Raw genomic sequence first — 23,693 nt, 5'->3', positions numbered from 1 at the left:
CCTGCTCCTCAGATTTGTCCGTGCTGCTGCTCTACTTGAGCCATGTCGAACACGTGCTCCCTCAGTGGCTCAGGCCACTGTCAGCCTTAACTGTTTTAGCCCTACGCATAAAGAAATGAAACATGTCCAGGCAATGGGCCTCCATGGCAAAAGACAGCCATAGCGATGGGCCCTGGACAGACTTGCTTCAGTCCGCAAGCTCACGGGACCCAAAGCATTCCATGTGAATGGAGGCCCAAACAGCACTGTAACACTTAGGAGGCCTTTTCCATTGACTTCCGATCAAGTACCAGTATCAAAAGTTCCAGTACCCAAAGTACCAAAGCAGCTGGAGTACTTTTTTGGTACTTTGAGGTGAGACTTCCAAAAACTTTTTCTTGATTGGTTATGCAAATAACCTGCCTCTAAACACAGCACAATCGGTGTCTTGAAAAAGCATTAGAAAACAACATAAAAGTTAAAAATAAAGCAATAATAAGGGGTACATGGACAAATGAAGAGATCCAATCTTTGATAGCGATGTGGTCAAAAGAACAAATGCAACAAGATCAGGATAGCATGACAAGAAATAAAGAAAGTATTTAGGACAACACAGTATTGGAAAATTTCCAAATATTACCATGTGATTTTGTTGTAATAAATAGGGTATTTATAAAGCAAAAAGGAGATCAACAAACTTCTCACATTATTCTAGGAGTGATTTAAATAGCAAGGTTGAAAACGATTATTATTGTCTCAGAATGCATGCTGCGCTCATGCAAAAGCAGTGGAAGTAGAGTTTTTTTCCTATGACAAAGTAAAAATGTTTTAGTGAAACTTCTACCCCTTGCTCTATAATGTCTGTGTAGTATGAAGGTATGCAAAAATCTCAATCTAGCTGACTATCAATGTAAGAAAACCCCGCCGGTACCAGATTTCACACCAGTGGAAAACCAACACCTTCAAATACCGTACTTTTGATACTTTCTTGAGGTACCAGATAGGCCTGTCACGATAACAATTTTTGCTGGATGATAAATTATCCCAGGAATTATTGCGATAAACAATAATATTGTTGTTGTGAGACCATTTTCAACTGATGTAATAATAATGGCATATTAATGCAAGTACACCCTTTCAACGATCATCCATCCATCCATCCATCCATTTTCCAAACCACTTATCCTACTGGGTCGCGGGGGGTCCGGAGCCTATCCTGGAGGCAATGGGCACGAGGTAGGGAACAACCCCGGATGGGGGGTCAGCCCATCGCAGGGCACACTCACACACCATTCACTGTCACTCGCACACCTATGGACAATTTAGTAATTCCAATTAGCCTCAGCATGTTTTTGGACTGTGGGGGGAAACCGGAGTACCCGGAGGAAACCCCACGACGACATTTTAATTTCTAAAGAACATTTAACACTGGGACTGGAAGACATTTTTAATATCCAAAACAAATAAACAAAACAACCAAAAACAATAAAAAAGGATTATAAAGTCTCTCTTAACAAAATCGCCCTTAAAATATTAAACATTAGGCTCACACAGGGAAAACAGGCAAAACTGCCAGTTAGGACCTTTGTAAACAAAAAGTGCGAACTAACAACAAAACACTCCATATGAATAAAAGCAGGTGCCTCAACAGGCCGCATGCAAATCCGTAGCTACTTTAGTCTGGCAAATTCCAAGCAAGAAATATAATTTATTGCATATAATCATATTCATATAATTTATTGCCACATTTTACTTTAATGCTTATAGTGAACACGTCTGCCTGGGCGAAATTCTTAATTATAATCGGATGATCATCATAACCGATTTTTTCTTCTTCATGTCTCAGTCTAACGCCAGCCACAAAGTTGAGCGAATAAGACTCCCCTTCGTATCTGTGGATGTAAGACAAGGCAAACATCTTAAAGCCCTTCTCTAATTTACTCGTTGGTACTTAGGAGAAGGATTTATAAAAGTGATGTATGTCGTTGATCATAAGTTTCGGCAAGTCCTGTAAACGGCATGTATAAACCAATGCTATTTTTCACGGACCGGAAATGAGCAAGTCGCATTTCCATGAATGCGGAAGCTGACGTGCAAAGAGCCCACTGACAAGAGAGTTCACTCCTCATTACTAGTGATGTGTCGTTCGCGAACAAGACGGCTCTTTCAGTCGACTCTTTTTAGTGAACGATGGGAGCCGGCTCCTGTTCAAGAGCCCTTTTATTAATGTTTATAGAATTGTCCGGGTTTTTGAGCTGCCTAAACATGAAGGACGACAGTGGCCGGAACACATTGTCTTCCAAAAAAGCCCACCCACGAGACGGCGTCTTATTTTTAACAAGCTCAAATCAGGTCACGCTAATCAGCATCAGGTGAAACGAAGAGAGGGGCCGGTTTTTTAAAAAGAGCCGTTTAGGAGCCGAAAGAGCCGGCTCTTCTTGGTGAGCTGAGCCTAATGAGCCGGTATGATAAAAAGAGCCGATATTCCCATTTGGTAGAGAGAGACGCGAGGAAAACAAACAAGCATGCAAATGAAAATTATCGACCTCATTTTAATTATCATGCAATTGATTGATTTACCGTTTATCACGACAGTCCTAGTACCAGAGGTACAGTACCTGTCGCAATGGACTCTTACACAGGTCTATTATTGACTCTCTTCAGAAGCATATCCACCACCAGCTGTGGCCCTTCTTATAAATGCACAGCTTCCCCAACAATGCCCAGAAAGTGGGAGCTCACCAACACACTATATACAGAGCTGGGGTACCACCTAGCCATAGACGTCTAAGGAGTCGAGACAGTGCCTCCTGCTCCACACCCAAGCAAGCCTGGCACCATGGGTCCACAATCGCCCCCCCGCCCCCCCGGTCATCCCTCCCCAGCACCTCAATTCCCCATGCATTAAATTGTTTTTCATTAATTCCCCTCCACATCAGCGGAGGATGGCAAGGAGGAAAATGAGTCTCGTGGTGAGTCACCCTTCGGTTGTCATGGTGCTGCGGCTCATGTCTTCGCGCTGCCAGGGAGCGCTGGGCCTTAGACGGGGCCTCTCGTTCTAACGAAGCGCAGATTACAGAGCTCAGAGAGCAATGCTGCCGTACACTGATGTGTGAATGCAGTCCTCCTCCCCATGACAGCGAGCCCCAGTCACCCGGCAGCAGACAGATCGGATTACAGCCGGCGACATTCGGAAATCGATTTCTATCCTTTTAACACGTCGTGCTTTTCGGAGAGCTTTGGGAGGCAGGGAGGTCCTCACCTAAACGAGAAGCTGAGACTGACAACGGCAAACGTGCTGACATGGTGTCACGGCCCCTGCTGTTACACAGAGACAGCAGTGATGCGGCAAGCTGGTCGTCACCCTTGGCCATGACTCTGTACCCTGCCCCCAACCTCCACGCCCCAGCCACACCTTTCCCATCAGTTTCCATGGTTTTTAGGAGAAACAAAAACTCTGTGGCGAGTGCTGGATGATATAACGCAATTAAGCTGAAAAGGTGCATTCAGGACTCAGCAGCTCGGGGATATATGCTCCAGAAGGTCATGACCTTGAATCCAATCATCACTGGCCCCTTGAGCAAGGTCCTTAACCCCAAGTGCTCCAGAGGTGCTTGCAGACCACACTACACATGTAACTACACTCACGTGTATGTGGTCTGTGAAAACTCCCTAATGTCTCCACGGGGATGAAAAAAGTAGAAGTCGGCACTGAATGTCGACCTGTAGGCTGAATTTGGCCTCTTAGTTAAAAACAATTACACACACAGACCCATTATCACAGCAGAGGAGATGGAATTCGCCCAGGTAACCAGACAGGATCCCCATGCCCTCCCAACCTCGGGGGAGACACCATTACCGGCACGGCTTCCCGTTCATTAGTCAAACTCTGATGGTCGCACAAAAGGCGTCCGCTTCACCTTTATAAATGGCATGTCTGACGTAAGCCACAATCATCTGGAGTCTGTCCTGAGCGAATGGCTACTGATGTTCAGACCCTTGCGCGATGCAGGGAGTGCGATGCTGACGTCGTGTGCAAAGAAACTTCACTCACTGTCTATCCATGCAGCGCAGCCTCAGATAGCGGCCACAGCATTGTACACAATTACAGGATTGGAGCTTTACAGATGGTGGCCGTACTCCCATGCTACATAATAATAATAATAATAGTACTTCAATATCACCTGTAATGGCAACACCGCATCATCTCACGCAGCAACAAAGCCACGCTTACTGTTTACGTGCTGCTGGCCCTTGTCTGTCCCCAAGTGACAGAGAGCGGCAGGCAGACTAAATGAAAGCCAACTCAAACCAAGGCTGTTCGCCGAGCCTCATATCAGAATCAGACACATTGAAAGTACACCAGACGTATTACGCCTGCTACTAGGAGTGTTGGCCATACGTCCTGGGTTTAACAATGGTAATTAGGGTGAGGGCGTGAGCTTGGCTAACGAAAACAGATGGGGGGGGCCACTGGAGACGATGACAAGCGTGAAGGGAAACAGAAGAAACCCACTCCCGTGCCCCCCACCCCACTGGCTGAGAGAGTAAAGCACCTGGGGCTGTGATATTGGTCAGACAGTCAAATGCATACTCTGTGTAGCTTGTCAATGGGGCAATTTAGATGTACAGACTGATTGTCGGCAAGACGGCACGCCGATTTCCACAGCTGATCCGCACAGATCACCGGCAGCACCCCAAAGATCCCTCTCTTAATGAGACCGGGAAGTCAAATCGCAGTCCTGATGTACCGCTACGATCGAACGCAGACTCCGCACACAGAATAAAACATGCAACAGACACACACAAATTTAAAGGCGTGACTTCAGTGTTTATGGGAATGCAGCTCCTGGACGTTCCAATGAAGCAATAAAAGGGACAAGGGGACTACCGAGTTGCCGTTGGAAACACCGTGTGCCCCATCACACTCCCGCCTTTGGGGTTTAGGGCAGCAATGATGCTGAAGAAGGTGGGGGGGGAGCAGAGTATTTCCTTACCTTCTCATTATACTTGAACTTGACATAGAACCAGCTTGACTTGATCATCCTGGCACCGCCTGCCCTGTGAGCAGCCAAGAACTGTAGAAGTGAGGGGAGGGGGGCGATCGGACCGGCGTGGGGAAGACGCTCCTTCCCCCCAGAGTGTTCCTGTTCTGCTTGCTCCTTCCTCGGATGCAGTGTGGGATCCTGCTCTCGGCAGTCTGCCGGTTCTGTTCCGTGATCGGCTCGAGGCAAGCGGCTTCAGCACTGGCTCACGCAGACGGCCGACCTCGTGCTGCTCGCACCCTCCCCTCTGTCTGTCTCCCTCGTCGCTCACTCTTTCAGTCTCTCTCTCTCTCTCTCTCTCTCTCTCTCTCTCTCTCTCTCACACACACTCTGCCCCCCAAGCTCTCATGAGTAATTAAAGGGGCATTGTTACAAAAAGTGCTTTTATTTGTATTTCTAATTTTAAAATGGTATTTTTATTTACTTTTATTCAAGTATAGTATGCTTTCCAAAAAACCTACATGTCAATCAAACAAACTCAAACATGGCATAGATGTTTATTCTTTTAATATATTATATGCTTGTACCAAGCTCAGAATCCTGGGAGATCTTCACCTGAGGGAGCAAACAGACTGTCTGCACAGGATATTTTAGCAGCATTTTAGTGGATATTTTAGCATATCCTTCTCTCTCCTGGGATGACAAAAAAACTTCAGATGGCTCAACATATCAGCTCTGATAATCACTCGCAGACATCCTACAGTGCTTGTATCCAGGTGATAATCGGTGCCGATGTGATTTCAGAGCTAGATTATTGGGTCTAGCAGGAAACACAGGCAAACTGGGTGAGATATATTAAGAAAAACATCCCAGCCTGGAGATGATTGGCATGCTAACAAGCCTCCAAACTTCACAGCATGATCATTAGGTACTTCGAACATCCTAAATGCCACCCCACCTCCCCCATTATGAGGAATGGCACAGTCCCCACTCCACCTCCCCCATCCAGAGGAATGGCACAGTCCCCACTCCACCTCCCTCATCCTGAGGAATGCCATGGAGTCGCAGAGTGGACCTCCAGTAGCTGAGCAATGAGGCAGCACATATTTTGGGCTTCAGTGCTGAGATGTACCAGACTGCTTCGCTGTACCATAGGGTTTATGGCAGTGATCCCTGAAGGCCTCCCAGCGCAGCAGCCCAGCTGCCCTCACGCAACACTAGCAGGAGGCCACCCCTGCACAGTGCTCATGCTCCGGCACTCAAACAGCCACACTCACTCCGCCAGTTCACATACACATCTGGTGTGTGTATATAATCATGTCATCTGTAATCTTGCGGCGAGGAGAGAGAAAACACACACCACCACACAGCTCCCCACCACCACCACCACCACCTCTGCTGTGCCCATGCCCACATTTGGTGAGCCGACATACGTTGGCTCTGCGTAGGGCACGGTGGGACGGAGACCCCACCGCCATGCCCATCAGCCCACGGGGAGATGGAGGACAGCAAAGCCAGACTCGGGAGGAATGACCCAGAAGAAGCAGAGGATTCCAACTCCACTCCCTCAAGAAAAGGGTACGGGAAGCGTGACTGGCAGGGGTGTCAAAGGTTGGCTATTAAAAAGAGCTTTTACATGGAAACCAACACAGGGGCACCATCACCCAGCATGGCCCACACCCTGGAGTGAAAGAATGTGACACACAGTGCGGTGTCACTCATCACCCACCCCCATGCAGAGTGAACAGGAAGACTCAGTCCCTTCATCTATGAGCCCCTGGACCCCACCTCAGCCATACCGTCACAGCGCATACTCTGTCGGTAAAGCTCACGCCACCATCATGTGCCCCAAAACTTACACATGCCAATCAGAGACAAAAGGAGCTCAGTATAACGATTCCATTCAGATGTAATTCGAGGAAGATAATCATTTTCAATGTGGCGGGGGTGTATATTTGGCACATTTATTGAGCTCACAGCAATTAGAACAGTGCAGAGACACAGGCTTTCGGACTGGTGCCTGGGGGAACAGAAAGTCTCCCCCCAATTAATACAGAACAGATTTCAAAATTAAAAGCTCGCCCTCCCTCTTCTGAAAAAAACTAAGCTCACAAAAAGTTATCAAGCCCCAACAAAAACTTCTAAGACAAAAACAGCCGACAACTCAGTCTAGGAAACGTCTTTAAAGATGATGTTTATCTGGTATTCCAAAGGTGGCTGTTTCTACGAGGCGATCCCCTGGAGCATCACAGACAAGCAGAGACTGAAGGTTCTCATACTGATTTTTGACCTCCGTGAGCCAAGCGATTTCCACAACTCTGCTCTGCACCCCTGGGGCTTCTTGGGGCCTCCTCCGTGGAGTTAGTCCCACCAGTGGCTCTGCTTGGTGCACACCTGCCCTCTGCCTCCTACCTGCTTTCAGCCCAAAATCCTTTAAGCCGTTAGGCCTGACGCAACTAGCAGAGAATTACGAAGAAAATATATGAACAGTAGACACTTTCAAAAAACTTTAGTAGCACTAAACACATCAGTGACATCTTGTTAACTCCAAGGCTTTACCTGTCAGACAACACTGCTGTGTTGATGAACTGCTGGATATCAGAGGTAAAGTTCAGGGAACTGTGGTGAACTTAGGCAGGGCTCAGAGAGACTCCCGGTTGGCCCCTGTATCTGATCTGTTTCTCCCGGCTGGCCCCTGTAACTGATCCGTTTCTCCCGGCTGGCCCCTGTAACTGATCTGTTTCTTCTAGTTGGCCCTTTTAATGATTCTGTTTCTGTCTCTCCTGGATGGCCCCTGTAACCGATCTGTTTAATATGCCTGCCCGTGTGCACAGAGGAAGGGCCTGCTTTCACGGCACAGACATGCACTTCCTGTTACATGCTGGATGCAGGCCCCCAGCACAAATGTGAAGGTGGACGTTCTGATGCGGGAATAATAAAACTCAGGTTTTAGCTGACCTTCCCTGAAACATGTAAATTTATTATTGGAAAAAAATCATGTTGGGACCAACTGTTATTTTTGCAGTGATCTTTCAGCCAAAACACCACTTCATTGATTTTCTGCTTTATGTTTTAAGTCTTAGATAACATTATTAGCAATTTTACTGTGCAGTGAATGTCTTCACGTTAGGAAATACATATTATTTAGGAATATAGTTGGGAGGCTGGACTGGCTAACACTAAGTTATCACAATCGTCCATAACAACTTCCAGTAAATCCAGTACTGGGAGGTCAAGATCCTTGAGTCTATTCCAGCAAGCACAAGTCTGGAGATACCTTGAATGAGATGCTAGTCCATCTCTGGACATGTGCGCCCACACACACACACACACACACACACACACACACACACACACACACAAGTTGGTCTTCCTATCTAAATGGGGACTGTCCATTCATTTATATGGAAAAAACGCTAATCCCAATCACGACACCCTTAACCCCTACCCAGCCCTAACCTTAACCATAAGCAACCAACCAAAATATAAGACTTTTGACACTTTTTTGATTGAATTCACAGATTTTTATAAAATTGAGGTTAACCAAATGGGGACCTGAAGAAGTGACCCCAAAAGAAAGGAAGATTCAGGTTTTAACGCACTTTGGGGACATTTTGGTCCCCAAATGTGATCTATGCTAATCACAATCACGACCCCCCCCCCCCACACACACACACAGATTAGGTATCTATATTTGTGGAGATATTTCTATGGCCATAACCCTAAGCCAAACTATGACACACAATAAGAGCAAATCAGAACCTTAAATCACCTCACTGCAGGTCTTTGGACTACACAAAAAAATCACTGTATGCAAGCTCCACATGCAGAGAACTGGGGGTGGGAATCAAACCCCCAACCTCGGCAGCCATGGTGTTATACAGTGTTATATAAACAGGCTCTGCGCAGAAGCTTCCATGCGCAAGCTTCCAGAACACTAAGCTGACAGCACGCAGGGCAGCATAGCATCATGGATAACAGCGGGCCGTGACAGTGTGGTTGCTGTGGTGGGCCGCGAGCCCATTCGGCAATTAAGGGCACAAACCCAGAACTGGAGGGTTGCTGTTTTAAGTCCCTGAAAGTCCTCTGGCAGTTTACCTTGGGATGAAAACTTACTGATATAGGAACCACAAAAACAAGCAAAAACGTAAAGTTGTTTTGGAAAAAAACATCAGTCAAACAACAAAACAATAATCACAGCGAATGAATAAACACATCGGCAGCAAACCATTGTTTACAAACTGTCAGAATCAACATGCCTTATATACAATGATGTAATGTTATACTCAAAACCGTAAAAAAAAAAAAAAAAATCATCGGTAATTTATCTAGAAAATGTTTATTTTTTCAGTGCATAGCTTATGCTTTCGAGTTGTTTATCCTGCAGCCTATTTTAAACATTATTCAATCACAACAGCGTTCGATTTGCTTCGGTGGAACAAAAACAAATGAAAGTTAGATGATACGGGACAAAGAAATGGGGGCTGCATTCACCGAGCAGGGCCGCTGTTCGAGTAAACAGATACAGTCAACCTTCCTCCCGTAAAACTGGAAAACACGCTGGGGGGGGGCTAAAGGGAGTTAAGCGTCATGGGGATCAACAACAGTTTTAGTGGGTGGAGGAGGGAGGCAGATTTCTTTCAGCCACAACAGACATGAAGCTAACCTTCCTCCAAACCACAGAGGCACAGTGACAGGCCCAATCTGGAGCTGGTTTTGCGAAACATGCCAGTGACTCTGGAGGCAGATGGGTGGGGGATCCCACTTTACAATAACTTTCAGGCACTGGCAGCGGGAGAAGGGGGGGGGGGGGGTTCGGATGCCAAGCCACGCCCTCCAGCTCTGATTCCCTGAGTTGAGCCTTCGTGCCTTCGCTCGCACGCACAGGGCCCGTCCATAGACCCCGGGGCCCGTGCCGGCACAGCTGCTGCGTCTCTAGCGGGACGGGAATGAAACATGGACAGGAAGACAGATAAACGAGGCCGTAATTGCTGACAGATGGGGGGAGCAGGAAGTGGAGCGGAACCGAAGATGTACTCCCCCCCCGCACGCCACGATCTGGGACCTCGCGTGTCCACCGCCTGCTTCGCGGGGGGGACGGAGAATGAAAAATTATGGCGCAGAAACAGATGAAGCCAAAGAAAGAGGGAAGCGAGGGAGCGTGGGACAGAGGGAGAGGTGCCGTGCAGCATAGCCGCGGCAGAAGGATCCAGAAGGTGACTTTGGAAAGGTGCTGGATCATGCAAAGAAACTCCTCTTCCTGAGTCTTAGAGCCATCAGAAAATGGATGGGAAAAACGTAGAAAGGGCTGAGCCGGCCTGGTCCACAGAAGGGAGCAGGGCTCCTGGTAAATCACACAGAGCCGATGGTGATAACGAATGTGAAGGGTGCCCATATTAAGCGTCACGGGAGAGCGGCACTGTGAGCCGCACTCATGTGTTTCCTCTAATGGCATCGCAATCACAGCCCTCCAAGAGTGTTTCTGCTGAGAAAATGAGTTTCCAACATGGACCTGCCACTGGGAAGAAAATGGGTCAGATTACTCAATTCAGGATACAGCTACTGGCTTATGTTGAGGGGGACGTGGAGAAGGAGAGGCCGAGGGGTCCTAGTAGACGCCAAAAGACCTTTGCAGAGGCCGGCGGCAGCCCGTAGCCACCCTGAAGGGCCCTCTGGCTAAACTGAGATGGGCGATACACAGGCCTGGCACTGGGAAGTCAAGGGAAATGAGTCAGAGATGACCCCAACTTTTGGTCTGGGTTAGGGATCGGGGTACAGGCTGGTGGGAGGCCACAGCTGAACATAAGGGAACAAACAGGGGTGGGTTTGTTGTCTCTGGGCCCCCATTCAAAAAGTCACTTCACTGCCACCAGGTGTAGTGACTGTTTGTGGCCACGAGAGGGCCCCATAATCTTAGGGGCCCCATTTTAATGCAGGTACTAAACACCGGCGCTAGGAACAGGAGTGGACTTGTCATAATCCCCAAGGGGCCACAAATCAGCAAATGCTGGGGGGGTCAGTACAGAGTCCAGGCTGCCGACTCAATACTGACAGGAACACGACAAAGGTTCTTACGTTCAAACAGCGTCTGCGTTCAGACGCCCACAATGGCAAATCTTGTGCCATCACACTGACGACCAGAAAAAAACAGAGGAGAAGCGAGCAAAGGCCAGGCAGAGAATGATGTGTCAATAACTCATGCGCCCATCATAAAGTGTGCCTTCCGTCACCCCACCGGAGAGAGCCTGATGACAGATAGGCGGAAAGGAACGGGGGGGGCGGCCTGCTGGGAAAACCATGCGCCAGAGCCAAGAGCCGCTTTTCTGGACCGTAAGAAAGTTCTAATGGCTGCCCTGGGAACAGTGTGGCCCAACTGAGTGCGGATGCAAAAAACAGACGCCAAGAACGCCCCGAGCAGATTCCCGACCGAGCTTGGGCACAGTACCGAGGGATCCGATTGCCGGGCCCAGCTGCGAGCCTCAGTGCTTCGCCTCCAAGACAAGCGGAAAAGGCGGGGGGTCAGCAATGAAAGCAATTATTTTCCATCCCGAGATGATGTTATTTATGGCAAGTTTTCACTCCACGATTGAAGGACTGCGAAGGAAGGCGGGCCCCAACCAACCAGGCCCGTCTTACCGGCGACCATAAGAAAGCAGCGCTGGCACAGGGCACAGGGTACAGGGAGCGGGCTCAGCGTATCGTTTACCTCTGAAAGACAAACTTGAACGCTATGATTAAATGCAGAAGCAGGCCTGTCATCTCGGCAGGCTAATTCCAGCTACATAAACAGCACGCCAGTCGTATTTTCTTTCATCTAAGATGTCAGAGGTCCTACCCAACAAAAACAAAATCCCAGGGTCGGTGTGCTGACATCATCGGAGAGCCCGGCCAGCCGGCCTGTGCGACGTCTTCTGAAATGTGTTCTTATGGCTGCATGCCGTCTTAAGCTCACAGAGAGCTCAAACGCCATTGCATCCCCATTGTTCCAAGCACAGGGTTCCTAGTTAGAGGTCCGATAGCAGAGCGGACGTGTGAGGCCAACATGCCATTGCACGGTTCCCTAGCAACTGCCGCTGCAATGGATTTGCTGGCGTTACACTCCCGCTTCTTAAGGGGCGCCCAGTGATATTTATTGGGAGCCATGAACTTACACGCGTAACACGGAACAGCCTGTGCCTGAGGTCCCCAACGGGGGGCGCTATGTTTTGCCCAGTCCAGAACGCCACTTCACCCCGGACAAGTAGACGACGTGGGTGGAGGGGGTGCTCCTCGGCGAGAGGGGGTGCAGGCACAAAGCTGAGACCACCCAAGACCTGTGAATCATGACCCCGAACAGAAAGTTCTGGAGTTTCTGGTTTCTACCTGCACAGGGCCTGTTACTCGGACATACAGGAACCTCCATCACACTCACCTGCTTTTTGAGGTACATGTAGTCTGTGGATAAGCTGAATGATGCATTGCAGCAGGTAGGGAAACGGGACTGAGTATGTAAGAGTGTAGATGTCATATGTACCTGAGGCTTTACTGCCTGCCTTTGCACTGTGTACCGAGGACCATCGAGTCATGTATGTATAATTGTTTCAATGTCAAAGTGTCATACCAATGGAAGAGACACAGCGAGGCAGACATACATTTTACACACATGCGCACACATTTTTCATATATATATATATATATATATATATATATATATATATATATATATATAACTAGACATAACTAACTGGGTAATGGTACGGCAGTGATAAAACTACCTAGGCAACATTTGCAAGAAAGGACTCCGCAGCAAATCCCAGAATGTAATCTCTGTTCATGTAATCTCCAGGCTGGCCAGCAGAGGGAGCCAAAACACCACTAAATTTTAAAAAAAATGAACAAAGAATTCATTACTAAAGTAAGAACTGACGTTCATTTACATTCAGCCAAACCAAATATGCTACATTTTTTCCAAGAATGCTATTTAGTCAGTTTTTTTTCCAGCAGCCTGTTCTTCTGCTTATGGAAGCCACCATTTCTCGTTGTAAGGGGGCATGTCTGATCGGCCCGATTTGTGGAAGACGCCATTATGAACCACCGGTTGAGGACGGGCTGCGTCACAGGCGACTTCAGCATGAGAGTCTGTCACACTGCTGCACACTCAGATACGGACAGATCAATAACCAGTTAGTGGGAAGGCGATAACCACAGCAATTGAGCAAACCACGACTGCTGCCTCAAACTTCACAGTAACCCCATCTCTGCAAACCCCCGTTGCCAGTCCCGTGGGGTCCGTATGGAACGCTGTTAAAGACGAGGGCAATAGGACAGGTCTAAGTGGTCAACCTCTACCAGCAGACCCAACATGTTGGGACACAACGGCACCAACAGAGTCCATAGGCCTCGCTTCCATACAACAGGAGGTCCGGAACTCATCTTCTATCCAAGGGTGTCCTGGGAACTTCTAGATGGGTGCTAGCCACAGTCAGAGCTCAGCATGCTAGGTATTAACCTTAAGCTCATAGACCTCAGAGAGGTTGACAAATTTTTGTATTATTGCATCTGTACAGCTTCTTCCGAAAAAAAGAGGGAGATCGGAATACGCAATTGCAGCCAATGTGACAAAACCTTGCGTTTACTTAGAGCAAAGCTTCACTCGTCCGACCATCCTGGCCCAACTGCAAGGTCATGGTGATCGATGCTGCATCTTTATACGCTTCAGAGGCTGCGATGGACTGCCGCGGTGGTGTGCGTGGTTGAAAAGAACGTCCTCTTTGCCTGCTTGACATCTGAGGCCACGGGGAGAGGAAAAGCACAAGAAAAAGCACTGAAATGAACAATGCCAATAAAGCAGCATAGGAAGGCCCGAATGCCCAGGTACTCATGGGCTAAAGGGAACAGACAGCCAGAGCTAGAGTTTTCTGTCTGCCAGACCCAAGTTGGCTAAATAGATTACACAAAAAGCAGGTAGGCAGCACCCTCTGAATGTGTCAACATGATGGATTCGCCCCCAAATAACACGATAAAGACCCTTGCATAGTCCTGCTTCTGTATTTAAGGTTACACACACTTCCTTACATTAATTTTCTCCTGTTCCAGTATTTACGGTTCCTCCGATATATGCATTGATACTTCCTCCCATTTCTGTATTTATGATTCCTTCCCTTCTTGTATTTACGGCTCCTGCCAATTCTGCATTTACAGTTCCTACTTTAAGGTGTTTCCCATTTCCATATTTTGGGTTCCTCCCTCTGCCATATTTATGATTCCTCCTACTTCCGTATTCAGGGTTCCTCCTGATTTGGTATTCGACTACAGAGTTAAAGAGCATGCAAGAGTGTCAGGGTAGCACAGTGGCTCAGTGGATAGTGCTCAATTCCCATTAAGGCCCTGTGTGCAGCTCTGAATTGCCCATAGTGAATTGGATTGCATGTGTGAGTCCATGGGATTGCGCGTGTGAGTGCAGGCCCCATGATGGACTGACATCTTTATCCTGAGAGACAAGCTGACGAGGATAAGTAATTATGGATGAAAGGAAGTAAAGTGCTGTTATATGTATATATAAAGAAAAATTATATGCAAGACTTTAGAGACAGAAATATTGCAAAATAATATTTACATAAGTGCTGTATGCTCATCAATGAACTGGCCTTTTGGGAAGACCAGTGCTTTTTGGGAAGACAGTGGCAAGTGGGACAGGGAACCAGAGGAAAATGGTACCTGTATTCGACAGCTCAGCACGCATGTGGGCCAAAGTCCAAGGCAGGTAAGCAGCTGAGCGTACGCGTATAAAAGCACAAAGCATTACCACAACAGAGCACAGGTAAGATTGCTTCCAGCGTGAGTCAGACAGCCCGCACGGCATGAGATATAACAAACGAAGAAAATCCAAGCTCCAAGGAGCATGCTCAAAGCGGGATAAATGTTCCATTATTTCTAACCCATTTCTAACCTGTCATTTAGTCTTAAAATACGAAAAGGCAGATTGTCCAAATGCCAAATGCAAAAATAAGCACAAAGTGAAACTGAGCTTGAGGAAAGGTCAACAAAAAGAAGCGAAAACGGCTCTTCACAGCAAGTGAGCTGCACACACTGACCTTTTTAAAGCAGCCCCTTACTCTAGCGTACACTCACAGACTGCATCTGGAAAACCAGAACCATCCCAAAAAAAGCAAATGTTTACAACATTCAGACAGACATCTGGATTTTTAAAGGCCATTGTTATAAGTTTATGTAAATTCCCTGGCAAAAAACACAATGGATTCTCTGTATTTAGCAGCTTCATCTTCAGAGAAGTGGTTTAGGGTAATGCCTGACATCGGAGTTCACATGACGTTCCGATTTACCAAGCGGCATCCAGTCGGCAGAGCCAGACGGCGGGGAATGCAATCCCGGCCACAGAGCGATCCATTCGCGAACAAGAACTTTGCCGGTGGCCACACAGCTTCATCACTTTGATTTAAGCTCCTTGGGGAGACCTCTGGACACTAAGGGGGCAGTTTTTTTGTTTGCCAAGACGTGAGCTGGGTTCTGTCGCCTGAACCATAGTGTGATTTCCGCACTTGCTCCACCTCACTCCATGTGGCGGCGGGATTTGGAGCATGCACGTGCCGTGCTGCCCTACCTGACAGCGCCTGAAAAGATCAGACGCAATCGGCCAACAAGGGGCCGACGGCGAGCTCATACACCCACAAATCAAATTACTTCTCCTCCTTTAGAAGTCGATAAACCCTGTCGGTGACAGAAATGCACACGTAAATAAACAGCAATCAGGCGTAACTCCCCCAACAATAACAACAAATAATATACTCCCCGTGAGCCGAGCTCTAGGAGGATTCGGAAATTTAATCATAGTTTGTAGTGAGACAATATGCTGCTGACTGATAGGGCAACAAAGGATTCAATTACAAGCAATTAGTGGGGAAGCGGCGCGTTCGCCGGGCAGAGGGAGGGAATCTTTATCAGTGGTTATGCTAGTCGCCCCGGCGATGCTGCCCCAGTCTCTGACGTCAACATGGTGCCACGGGAGCTGCTTCAAAACTGCTGTAAAATCATCAGAAAGGCAAGCCAGCTGCCTCAAGGTGGTGGAAACAATGAGGCCTTTTTTTGACACGTACATCAATGGAGGCGAAGTGGGATGCTGGTGCCTTGACTGTGTTTCGGCAGAAATGAAGGCAATGAGTAAAGTGGCAATAATACCACGCTGGAGGTCGTTTCGGGGAATAGCCATACGGTACACCAGCACCCCCTAGTGGGTGGGTCTTCAGCTGTGGATCCCAGCCCCCTTACCTCTATCTAGTGTTCTTGGCACCAGAAATATGCTGGACAGGTTTTTAACAAGCCCTCTATTAGGGACCAAAGCCAGCACAATATTGTAGCTGCAAACATGCACCGCAAAGGCAGCTTATGAACTGGACTGACCAGAGGTGGATAGTTCAGGTCCAGAAAGCAAAAATCCAGACCAAGATTTTGTTTCAACCAATCAGTTGAGTACGCTGTGACTGTGACTCTTTATACTGATTGGTTGAAGCAAAATTTTGGTCTGGATTTTTACTTTCTGGACCTGAACTATCCATCTCTGGGACTGACACAGAATCTGTAACTTTGAACCTCCACTTCTGAATAGGACATTTATAGTAAGAAGCATCACCAAACCACCAGCAGGTGCATCACCCTGCCAGTATGTCCACAATCCTGTCTCCTTGCAGACAAAGCTACTCTCCTTAGTGCCAGTATGTTTAACAGGTACGTCTTAACTGATCAAACTTGAACTGACCTTGGAAAGTAGCCCTGAATAAATATGAATATTTAACGTCTTTGCTTGGGCCTTGGGCGCCTCCCACTGGGCACCTACTGCTATACGCCCTGACCTGCACAATGCTGACACTCCTTAAGCAGATTCACATACGGCGTACGACCCTGTCAGTACATGTCCCTCACGGCAGGATGATTGGCAAACTGCTTTTATTTTTGGAACTCGAGCGTCTCAGAGAGAGTGCACCCAGACCTCAGCTAATCAGCAGGGGTCAAGGCGGGGGTAGGGAGGGGATCACCACACAGCTGGCCTGCATCAGGAGGAATGCACAGAGCGTCATTACATGCTTTCCTATAGGGAGGGGAGCTTTCAGAGAGCAAGCTTCAGTAAATCGCGGCATCCACACAGATTATGGCTTCAGGCTGCAGCCAGACGTGCTGATTTCACTACATTTCGGCAGGAACATCTGCAGCAGGCAGCTCCACACAAGACAAGCAGGGTCAAATGCACAGAATCATCCATTAGGCCAGAAACGGTGGAGTTCAGCCCATTATCGGGAAGGTGAGGCTGTAAAGGCATGTTTAAGGTGGAGGAAGGCAGGCAGACAGGAAGACCACACACACACACAGGGTTGTAATTATATCTTTGGCAAGACTCTCCATTCATTTTTATGGGGAAAACTCAAATCCAAACATGACGACCCTAACCCCTACCCTAACCTTAACCATAAGTATTCAAACAAAATATGAGCAAAATATGAACAAAATATTTTTAGATTTTTGACTGCATTCATAGATCACTGTGGGGACCTGAAAAAATAAGTTTTTATTACATTGTGGGGGACAATGTAATATAAATCTAATCCACACACAGACACAGACATACACTGAATGTACGCAGTGAATGTACGCACTGACGCAGGACGTATTTAGATCCCAAATGAAGGGGACACACTTTCATAAAATTCCAACCACTGTGTGTTTGCTTGTTCACCTTTCGTTCTAGGGAACAGAGCCGACCTCCCAAAAAATCTGTGTGTGGTGGAGGTAAATCGATTCTAGCCATCCTTGTGTTCCGACCACGTTAATGATAGGTCACCTGATGGCTGGCGCCAGGACTCCTGCAGAGTCACAATGCCAACCGGCAGCTTCTCAAGCACTTTAATCACCTCTATAGCTCAGGTAGGGGCGTGGGGTGTGGGGAGGGGGGTGGTGGTGAAGGGGTTCTTCTTTTTCCTCTTCATTTTTTTCCCCCTTTCGACAACAGAGAGGGCTGATGGAGGGAGAGAGCCAGAAGACATGACCATGATCGCTTCCAGTCAGGTGCCACGAGAACCAAGTGGGGAGGCAGTTTCACCAAGTGAGCAAGATGGAGATTGGGCATGGGGGAGGAGGCAGGGGGATGCAGCAATGGGTTATACAGTTAGAGTTTGATGTCTGTTAATTTACCGGATGGGACGACCCACCGAGGGAAGCCGTGCATAAGCTACCTGTTGGCTCCCCCAGCCACTGGCACTGCTGCGGCACCCAGCCACCTGGCTTAGGAGCCACTCCTCATGGCTAAACCAGCTCATGACAAGAAAAGGCCCTTTAATGTGAAAAAGCTGAAAATGACTCTCATTAACATTTGTGCCTTGTTTTATCTTTGTTTGACACTTCAAAAGGAAACATTTTTCACAGAAACAGGGAAGAATTAAAATGGCCGCTGCCGAAGACACGGAAGACGGGGCCTGTCGCGAGGGGACCCAAGGGGCCCCAGGGCTGCAGAGGAACAGTGGCAAGGAGAATTCCACATGCTCCGAGATGTTAGCGATTGCTGGCCATAAATGAAAAATGGGTCATTCGGCAGGATTATTACTGTCAAACAAATGACTATGAAAATATTTGTCCTTGATATAAGCCACTGAGATCATGTTTACTCCTCTGAAACCGCCTGATATAAACCACTATCATGTGACCCTCTGAAGCACCCCCACCCTTCGTAACCCTTTATAACCTCAAGTGCAGAATCAGCAAACTGAAGATCACTCGTAAACATCACCTGAGCAGGGCATAAACCCCACCCCCCATGTCTGGTTAGGCGGCAGGTCCCCCCAGGCACGGGACATGTCCGCTTCATGCAGAAGGCGCTCAAACGTCGCCAGAGAAGAAGCGGCTTACAAATGGAAATAACCCTACGCCAGCTCAGGGGCTTGAGAGAGACCCTTTTAGAGTCAGAGCGCAGAACCACGAATCGCAGCCTGTCAAACACTAACACGTCAGTCATAACTCCTGCAATCCTGAAAGGAGGCATCAGTCGGTGCAAACGACAGACTGATGCTGCTCAGGCCTACACGCCGGGGACCGTGCTGCACGAGTTTGGGGGGTGGGGGGGGTGTCACAGGGAGAGACAGGCCCACTGTCAGTCTCCTGCCGGGGGGCTCTCTGGGCACGCCACATAATGTTCTCTCTTGCACCCAGATTAAACTCCTCCATGAACCCGAGGGCCTACACAACAAGAAGGAGCTGCAGGCACTTTCACAGAATCGCCATTAAGCGCCAGAGAGACAATCGACAGCAACAACAACGGTAGCAATAAAAATGATAAACGCTGTAGGCAAACAGACATCAGCGTTCGTTCAACAGCCTCAATTTCATGCAAATATGGGGCTGCTACGAGAGCTGTGATGGCGTCAAGCCAGCTGGCAAGAACCCAGGCCACCTAATGCCGAGAAACCCACCTGGCGATGGTGATTCCAGCCTGATACTGAGAGCCCACGATGGCGTCAAACCAGCCGCCGAGAGCCCGGGCCACCTAATGCAGAGAAACCCACCCGGCAATGGTGATTCAGACCTGATACTGAGAGCCCATGATGGCATCAAGCCAGCCGCTGAGAGTCCGGGCTACCTAATACTGAGAAACCCACCCAGCGATGGCAATTCAGGCCTGATACTGAGAGCCCACGATGGCGTCAAACCAGCCGCCGAGAACCGGGGCCACCTAATGCTGAGAAACCCACCCGGCGATGGCAATTCAGGCCTGATATTGAGAACCCACAATGGCGTCAAGCGAGCCGCCGAGAGTCTGGGCCACCTAATGCTGAGAAACCCACCCGGCAATGGTGATTCAGGCCTGATATTGAGAGCCCATGATGGCATCAAGCCAGCTGCCAAGAGCCCGGGCCACCTATTGCTGAGAAACCCACCCGGCAATGGTGATTCAGGCCTGATACTGAGAGCCCATGATGGCGTCAGGCCAGATGCCGAGAGCCTGGGCCACCTAATGCTGAGAAACCCCCCCGGTGATACGCAGACAGGGACACAGAAGCATAATGATGCAAGTCCAGCTTATTTTTTCACCAAATATTATTTCAAATGCCAGGCAGATGTTCTCTTAGGGACAGTTAGTACCTCCGTCCTGCTCAAAGGACTAACAGTGGAGTTATTTCAGAAATAAAACCTGTGACTTTCCAGTCCGTTCCTAAATCAACACTCTACCCACTGTGCAAACTCATTACCTCAGTGCACTTCCTACCCGATAAATCACCACAGACCCCGGCTATCTGTAAGGGATAGAGGGGGTCTAATCGCACCTGGGAGGCTCCCGGCGACTTTTTCAGTGTGGCTCTGGCAGTAAACACCCCCTACCTTTTCTGGAGGTCACCTGAAACCCGAAGGGGAGGCGCATCTCCAGCAGCGTCCCAGAGAAGTGAGTCACAGGCAGGCGTGTGGGGATTAAGGGCCTGCTGGCCTCCATGCTGTCTGACTCTGCGCTCCGAGGGGCCACAAAGTCACCGCACCTGGCGTCCTTCGCAGGGCCAATTAAGAGTAATGGTGAGCAGGGTAGTGACCAATCAGTAAAGAAGCCCTGCACCAAGACGTACTGGGACACCAAACATGCGTCACTAAAATAGCAGTGTGTGGCTCAGCAGGTTAGAACGCTGTGCCTGTGATCAGAAGGTCGCTGGTTCAAGTCCTATAGTCAGCAGAGTGATATCACCATTGTGCCCCTGAGCAAGACTTTTAACCTCCAGTTGCTCCAGGGACTGTCTGACCCTGCTATCTCAAAAAATGTACATGACTTTGGATAAAAGCTGCTGCTAAACAGAATGGGTAAAATCCATACATGCCAGGCACACATCTGTTGGGCATGTTTCAGTGTGAACCATCGAAACTGAGGCGACTTCTGGGAGAGGAGAACCCAAAGCTTGAGGTCACCCCATGTGGTTAAAACATTAAAGGAATCTGTGATTTCTCTCAGAAGCTCTCACTATTTTTTGAGCATAAAATGTTACATTCCTTCTGTAGGATCGAATGCCAGCAAGCGTAAAACCTCCCGTGGCATGTGGATAAAAGACACGGAAGGAAAGCGTCCGCTGAATTATGACCACAGTGAAATGTGCCACTGTTTAGCGCCCGTCACTCTGCTCGTGGTTTCCATCCATGTCCCCTAACCCCCACCCACTCCTCCTAAAAATGTCATTTCACATTCTGCATTAAATAAATGGGGGTGGGAAAAAGAGACAACGCTGTTTACGGAGTGATGGGATGGAAAAAATGCTCCCTCCACTGCTTTCCCCATAACGGAATGCAAACAGTTGATCTCCATGGAGTTGATTTCCATGCACACCTCCCCCAAACCCCACACACATACTAGGTACGATGGCTGACACTAACCAAATACATAACTGTGCAAGTTTGCTCCTTGAAAGCAGCACTGTTCAGACCATCTCCTCGGGCCCCAAATATTCCTGAGGGGGGCACTGAGAAATCTGTCTCCCCCCCTACCTGTAAGTTTCGGTTGTTTTGTTGCTCTTGCCACCGCCATCATCGTATAGCGCCCTCTGGGGGTGGCATGAAGGTGCCACAGAACCCACCATCCAAAACTGTAAATAGCACTTTGGGTGTCACTTGTCACCAGTGGCTGCCGCAGCTCACTGGGCACACGTGGCAAGAGACGATGAGACCCATCTGCCATACCCACACCCCCCACCCTCTACACACACACACATACATATTTTTATTTATATATATATATATATATATATATATACACACACACACACACACACACACACACACACACACACACACACACACACACACACACACACACACACGTGCCAGGCTACCTTGAGACTGGCAGGTGCCGCCATCTGGCGTCTTCACGCTCACGCTCTGGGTGGGGGAGGGGGGCAGCGGGGAAAGCCCAGCTCACGTCCTGTCATGAGCCGGCAGCTCCCCACGCTGCTGCTGTCTGATGCTTCCCATCGGGAGGCCCTACATCAGCATATACGTGACCAGAGGAGGCAAGGAGTGCGGGAAGACAGCTCGATAGGATAGGAAAGGATAGAAAGAAATGAAGGTACGGTGTCATGGAAAAGAGTGGCTGGGTGTGATTTTGAGGGGGGGGTCAGTGCTATACATCTGCTGAAAGACTGGCCCCATCAATGGATGTCTACAGAAATCCGGATGTGAAGTTTAAGAGTTTTAAAGACCATTTTCATGTCACTTTAAGCCAAATTAAAGATCAAACTGTAAGCAGAATTATGCTTTACCAGAATCAATATCCATACATTTACACTACAAGTGACTATATCCACTGTTCATTGAAGTTTGTATTAAAAATAATCTAACAATTCATGTGTGAATAATAAATCAAACTTTACAAGCAACAATCAAGGCATGGGTGCCTCAGTTATGAGAAATCCTCCTACCAAGAGACTTCACACAAAACAGAGGAACAACGGACTTAGACTAAGACGTTCAATGCCCCATTATCCAACATGACGTGCATGTGAAGTAGCAGATTTGTTCGATTATTGAATATTTGAAATTTTTACTTTCTCATGGATGGCAGCTTCAAAGACAATGCCTTAGACAAGATGCCTAGCTACCATGTGTTCTGATAGGTGCTACAGCCCATGCTATTTTGAGCACCAATTATTTAACTATTAAATGTTATGGAAAGTAAGGGTATGCTCAATTTTCTGATATTTTCATACATCTATATTAATAATTGCACTGGGTCCATTTACCGACAGTGCCTGCAAGAAAGCAACAGTTTGAAAGTAAAGCACAAACGTGAACACTCTAATATTAAATTTAATTAAATATTTGTCTTTAAAATAATCTGGAAAACCAAGGGGTATGCAAGAGTTGCTATGACCTCAAAATGATGAACTATTATCTCGTGACAGAGGTTGTCTCTTTGTAAATATGAACAAGATTTTTCACACACAGTGAAAGGGCTCAAAACACAAAAATGATCAATGTGTATCTCTGCCTGTGCACATCAAAAGTCAGTGATTAACAACTGACCTGGTAGCATACTCCTAAAAAGTTAATCTCCTAAATCTTAAATGAAATATTTTTCAGCATAAAATACAACAATACAATGACTGAAATACAATAGTCCAGGATGCCACAAACCTCATATAGTACCGAAGTATCTCTCTCTCTCTCTATTTATATATATGGACAATAAGAGATTAACAAGAATGAAACATTTCTAACAATACAATAATGTGAACATAGTCTTGCTCTACAAATATTTTTGAACTGCACTTACCTTCTTCATAAATACTGTTTTTTTAAAATATAGTTATTTAAAAACAAACAAACAACCAGCCAAAGTGATAACTGAGATGGCTACTAAGTGAGTAATGGGTGGGGCGATTCACATCCCGGGCGGGATAGTGTGAGATTTCCTCATGATTTGTGTGCTATTTAAAATGTATTAATTATTTCTGAAATTGCGGACATGGGGGGACCTATTGTGAATGTACGACCTCAAAAAAAATAATATCTAGTAAACTAGAATTTACAACTTAATAAGGGTTTTCAAGGATTAATTGGAACAACTTGAAGTTAAGACATCCGACGTGAAGGACACGACGGCCAGGCTGACGGACCGCAGCTCCCCGGGAAAGGCAACCCGTTATCCGCACGGAGACTCTGGACGGCCTCGCTAGCAAGCCGGAGCAGGGAGCGCCATCACCAGGCCGTGCCCACGGCAAC

General features: G+C 47.8%; 1 protein-coding gene across 14 annotated transcripts in view; it reads right to left on the bottom strand.

The window, feature by feature from the left end:
* auts2a (activator of transcription and developmental regulator AUTS2 a) overlaps positions 1-23,693 on the bottom strand; it is a 242,992-nt gene that overhangs the window by 165,957 nt on the left and 53,342 nt on the right. Inside the window, exon 1 of one of the 14 annotated variants that reach the window (XM_049016645.1) lies at positions 4,977-5,260. The exons of the other annotated variants lie outside the window; for them this stretch is intronic. Coding sequence (XP_048872602.1) covers positions 4,977-5,024 — 48 coding nt within the window. The 5' untranslated portion in view covers positions 5,025-5,260. Of the gene's footprint in view, positions 1-4,976; positions 5,261-23,693 lie in introns of those variants that run through there. 14 annotated transcript variants of the gene reach the window in all.

This window comes from Brienomyrus brachyistius, chromosome 6 (genome assembly GCF_023856365.1).
Source record: "Brienomyrus brachyistius isolate T26 chromosome 6, BBRACH_0.4, whole genome shotgun sequence".
Classification (NCBI taxonomy): domain Eukaryota; kingdom Metazoa; phylum Chordata; class Actinopteri; order Osteoglossiformes; family Mormyridae; genus Brienomyrus; species Brienomyrus brachyistius.
The sequence above is the reverse complement of the archived record's forward strand: the minus strand, read 5'-3'. Positions and strand labels throughout refer to the sequence as shown.